Source organism: Dipodomys ordii, unplaced genomic scaffold (genome assembly GCF_000151885.1).
Source record: "Dipodomys ordii isolate 6190 unplaced genomic scaffold, Dord_2.0 Scaffold87, whole genome shotgun sequence".
NCBI lineage: Eukaryota > Metazoa > Chordata > Mammalia > Rodentia > Heteromyidae > Dipodomys > Dipodomys ordii.
Genome location: NW_012267303.1, coordinates 3,748,534 through 3,752,746, shown reverse-complemented (window position 1 = coordinate 3,752,746; position 4,213 = coordinate 3,748,534). Strand labels below are relative to the sequence as shown.

Sequence of the window (4,213 nt, the reverse complement as noted above, 5' to 3'; positions counted from 1 at the left end):
CAGCGTGCCGCCGCTGCTGGGCGCGCGCGTCGTCGGCAAGACCTCGGCGCCCACCTATTCCCTGTACGGCCGCAGCGCGGTGGGCAGCTGCTTCGAGGACCTCAGCAAGGTGGGGCGGGCGCCGGGGGCGGGGGCCGGAGGGCGGCGGAGCGGAGGCTGGACCGCCCCTCGTTCGCCCGTAGACCCCGGGCCCGTGCGCCTACCACGTGGTGAGCCCCGCCGTCTACAAGGCCCGCGCCCCCCAGTTCACCATGCTGGCGCGCACCTCGCTGCCCCGGGACAGCACCGTGAAGCCGGGGCCCGCCGCCTACAACGTGGACCAGGTAGGGGAGAAGAGGGGGTGCCGGGGGCACAGAGTCTGGAGTCGGAGGTGGGGACCGGGCGGCGCGGGGGCCGGGCGGGGTCTGAAGTCGGAGGTGGGGACCAGGCGGGGCCAGAGGCCGGGGCGGGCCGGGTCCCTCCGAGACGACCCGCGTCTCCCGGTCCGCAGCACCGGAGGACTCACGGCTGGAGCTTTGGGATTCGGCACTCGGAGTACCTGGCCCCTTTGGTGACCGACGTGGACTGAAAACCCGCGGGGCGGGCGGGGGAGCCGGGGAGGCCCCACAGTCGTTTGCTTAAAGCTTCGGAGCCGACAGTGTCCGCCTCCTTCCTTCCGCGCGAGGCCGGGCGGGGCGGGAGGCGGGGCTCGGGCCTGGAGGGCGGGCCCGGGCGGGTGAGCGGACCGGCGGACCGGACCGGACCTGGACGAAGTTGCTTGTCCACCGCCCCGGGGGCGTCGGCGGTACGTGCGTGCGCGTCCTGGGCACGCGGGCCCCGCAGGTCCGCAAACGTCAGTCCGCGCGGGGACCGACCGGGCGGAGGAGCTCCGGTGGCCCTGTGCTCGCACGGTCTGTCTAGGGCTGGCGACACCCACGGGACCCGGCAGGGCTCCCCCGGCAGGGCTCCCCCGGCCGGCCCGCGCTGCGCGGCTCGTCTCCACCCCGTAGCCCGGGGACAGCCGGACCAGAATCCACGGCCGAAGGCGGCAGGGCTGAAGCCAACAGGTATGGGGGGCGGAGATGCCGGCCGGCCCGGAGCTAGGCAGACCCGCGTGGGAGCAGGGCGCCGATGCGCGTGGAGGCCCGGCTCGGTTCTGTGGCGGATGCCAGGTGTGTGCGGCTCCTCCGCAGGCGCAGCCATGACGTCTCCACCTGCCATCCCCGTGGTGCCTGGTAACCTCTCGGGGGCGAGGGGCCTGCGGCCTCCGGAGCCCCTGCCACCGTCCAGGCAGCTGCCGGAGCTGATCCGCAAGAAGCGGGACGGAGGCCACCTGAGTGAGGCGGACATCAGGGGCTTTGTGCGCGCGGTGGTGGACGGGAGCGCGCAGGGCGCGCAGATTGGTGCGTGTGGTAGCTGACGGCGCACGCATGGCGGACGGGTGCGCGCTGGAGGACAAGAGTGCGGGGTGGCGGACAGCATCGTGGGATGGACGGGTGCGCACGGGTGGATGGGCGCGCGCGGTGGCGGACGGACACGCGCGGTGGTGGATGGGTGCGCGCAGGGCGCAAAGATCAGTGCATGGGGAGGCTGGGCGCTCCTAATCAGACTCCGACCCGGACTCTGCCTGCCCCGAAGACCCTTGCCTCAGGGCACTCCGCCATGAGCGCTCAGGTCCGGACGCCTGTGCTACTGGACAACCTTCTAATGTGTGTCCATTAGGGGCCATGCTGATGGCCATCCGGCTGCGAGGCATGGATCCGGAGGAGACCGCTCTGCTGACCCAGGCTCTAGCCAGGTCTGGCCAGAAGCTGGAGTGGCCAGAGGCCTGGCACCCACATCTTGTGGACAAACATTCCACAGGAGGCGTGGGCGACAAGGTCAGCCTAGTCCTGGCTCCGGCCCTGGCTGCTTGTGGCTGCAAGGTGAGCCCACCATTTCTCCAGAAGCCCTGAACTGCTCACAGGTGGCCCTGAACCTCCTCTGGCTCAGAGCGCCGCAGGACAGGACCCAGTCCTACCAAACCCCTACAAACTTCAGCCCTAGGTGAGGCCCCTGGTAACAGGACACGTTCCGCTGATGGACCGCAGGCCTCCCTTGTCCTTCTGCGTCCCAGACAAGATCCCGAGAATTGGGTCCTCTCCAGATTTGTGTTGTCAGTGACGAGTGCTAGCTCCCTTCCTGTTCCTTTCTACCAGCTGGGTCCCCACTTTGATTGCTTAAAATGACTTCGCCAGCCGCTGGTGTCTCATGCCTGTAATCCTCGGGGGCTGAGATCTGAGGCTCCTGGTTTGAAGCCAGCCTGGACAGAAACCCATGAGACTCATCTCCAATTAACCACTCAAAAGTCGCAAGTGGTGCTGTTGCTCAAAGTGGTAGAGTGCTTGCTTTGAGCAAAAGAGCCTGAGTTCAAGTTCCACAACTCAGCCCCCCCCCAAAAAAATCTTAAAATTGTAAAATATTACAAATACTTTTTTTTTTTGGTCAGTCATGGGGCTTGAACTCTGGGCCTGGGCACTGTCCCTCAGCTCTTCAGCTCAAGGCGAGTGCTCTACCACTTGAGCTACAGCGCCACTTCTGGTTTTTGAGTGGTTTATTGGAAATAAGTGTCTTACTGACTTTCCTGCCCAGGCTGGCTTTGAACCACAATCCTCAGATCTCAGCCTCCCAAGTAGCTAGGATTACTGGAGTGAGTCACCAGCACCCGGCTACAAATACTTTTTAATTCCAGCTTAAGTCCTAACCAAGCAGGGGGGGGATGAGGGGGGGAATGTGGGGGCACTCAGTACTCCTGCCCACTAGGTGCCAATGATCAGCGGACGTGGTCTAGGGCACACAGGGGGAACTTTGGATAAACTGGAGTCTATTCCTGGGTTCAATGTCGTCCAGAGCCCAGAGCAGGTACAGATGGGCCACTGATTGGTCATTGATTTAGAGGGAGAGGGAAGTGCTGGCCAGAATCATTGGGGGGTTGCTGATGGGTTATTGGACTAATGAGAAGAGTGACTGGGTTGGGAAGGTGGCTCAGTGGTAGAGCACTTGCCTTGCATGCATGAGGCCCTGGGTTCAATTCCTCAGCACCACATAAGCAAAAAGAAAAAAGCCAGAAGTGGTGGTGTGGCTCAAGAGGTAGAGCGCTAGCCTTGAGCTGAAGAGCTGAGGAACAGCACCCAGGCCCAGAGTTCAGGGGTCACAACCGGTCCCCCTCCCAAAAAAAAGAGTGACTATCCAAAGATCACTGATGTAGATAGACTTGGGTCAGAACTAGAATCAACAGAACTGTGATCAGATCATTATTAGGGACTGGGTCAACATCACCAGTGGGCTGCTAATCATTAACAGGCCACATAACACTGATCAGGGTTCCTGACAGGTCAGAGGTCAGAGTTGTTGAGTACAGATCCAAATCGTCCACTGGTCAGTAATAGATTTGGGGCATTTTTAAGTCACTGGGAAATCTCTGGCCAGATGAAGCTGCTGCTGGAGCAAGTAGGCTGTTGCATTGTGGGTCAGAGTGAGAAGCTGGTTCCGGCCGATGGAGTCCTCTATGCTGCTCGAGACGTGACAGCCACTGTGGACAGCCTTCCACTCGTCACAGGTGTCCAGCCACCGACTGACCCGGGGGTACCCCTGCCTCTGGGCACGGCCATCTCCACCACAAGGGCCACCCCTCCTCACCCGGGTGTCACCCTTGGGATAATGTCGCTTCCTCCCCACCAGCCTCCATCCTCAGCAAGAAGGTCGTGGAGGGGCTGTCTGCTCTGATTGTGGATGTTAAGTTTGGTGAGGCTGCACTCTTCCCAGATCAAGAGCAGGCCAGGGAGCTGGCAAGGACGCTGGTGAGCTCCTGCAGCTGGGCCTGCCTGGCGTCCCTGCCTTGGTTCATCTAGCAGTCCCTGGGCGGTCCTGCCGGACCAGGGGACGCCTCAGGGCCTCTCTCCAGCCCTCCCCGCCTGGCCCAGCGCCTGCTTGCTGGGGGGGGGGGCGGGTTGGCGGACGTGAGGCCCCCGGGTCCGCAGGCTGAGCCGTCGGTCCGCAGGTTGGCGTCGGAGCGGCACTGGGGCTCCGGGTGGCCGCCGCCCTGACCGCCATGGACAGCCCCCTGGGCAGGAGCGTCGGCCACTCCTTGGAGGTGGAGGAAGCGCTGCTTTGCTTGGACGGTGCGGGGCCGCCGGATCTGCGGGAGCTGGTCACCGGGCTCGGTGAGGGGGGTCGGGCTGGGGTTCGGGGCTGG

At 63.7% G+C, this 4,213-nt stretch overlaps 2 protein-coding genes across 2 annotated transcripts in view; both read left to right on the top strand.

The window, feature by feature from the left end:
• The window catches only part of Odf3b (outer dense fiber of sperm tails 3B), a 12,002-nt gene extending 11,365 nt beyond the window's left edge, over positions 1 to 637 (top strand). The window contains exons 2-4 of the mRNA XM_013025729.1: positions 4 to 109; positions 183 to 323; positions 491 to 637. Of these exons, the coding sequence (XP_012881183.1) occupies positions 4 to 109; positions 183 to 323; positions 491 to 568 (325 nt within the window). The 3' untranslated portion in view covers positions 569 to 637. The remainder of the gene's footprint in view (positions 1 to 3; positions 110 to 182; positions 324 to 490) is intronic.
• A 125-nt stretch (positions 638 to 762) lies between these two features.
• The window catches only part of Tymp (thymidine phosphorylase), a 4,626-nt gene continuing 1,175 nt past the window's right edge, over positions 763 to 4,213 (top strand). The window contains exons 1-7 of the mRNA XM_013025728.1: positions 763 to 1,046; positions 1,173 to 1,382; positions 1,702 to 1,904; positions 2,782 to 2,880; positions 3,448 to 3,577; positions 3,700 to 3,818; positions 4,019 to 4,201. Coding sequence (XP_012881182.1) covers positions 1,181 to 1,382; positions 1,702 to 1,904; positions 2,782 to 2,880; positions 3,448 to 3,577; positions 3,700 to 3,818; positions 4,019 to 4,201 — 936 coding nt within the window. The 5' untranslated portion in view covers positions 763 to 1,046; positions 1,173 to 1,180. The remainder of the gene's footprint in view (positions 1,047 to 1,172; positions 1,383 to 1,701; positions 1,905 to 2,781; positions 2,881 to 3,447; positions 3,578 to 3,699; positions 3,819 to 4,018; positions 4,202 to 4,213) is intronic.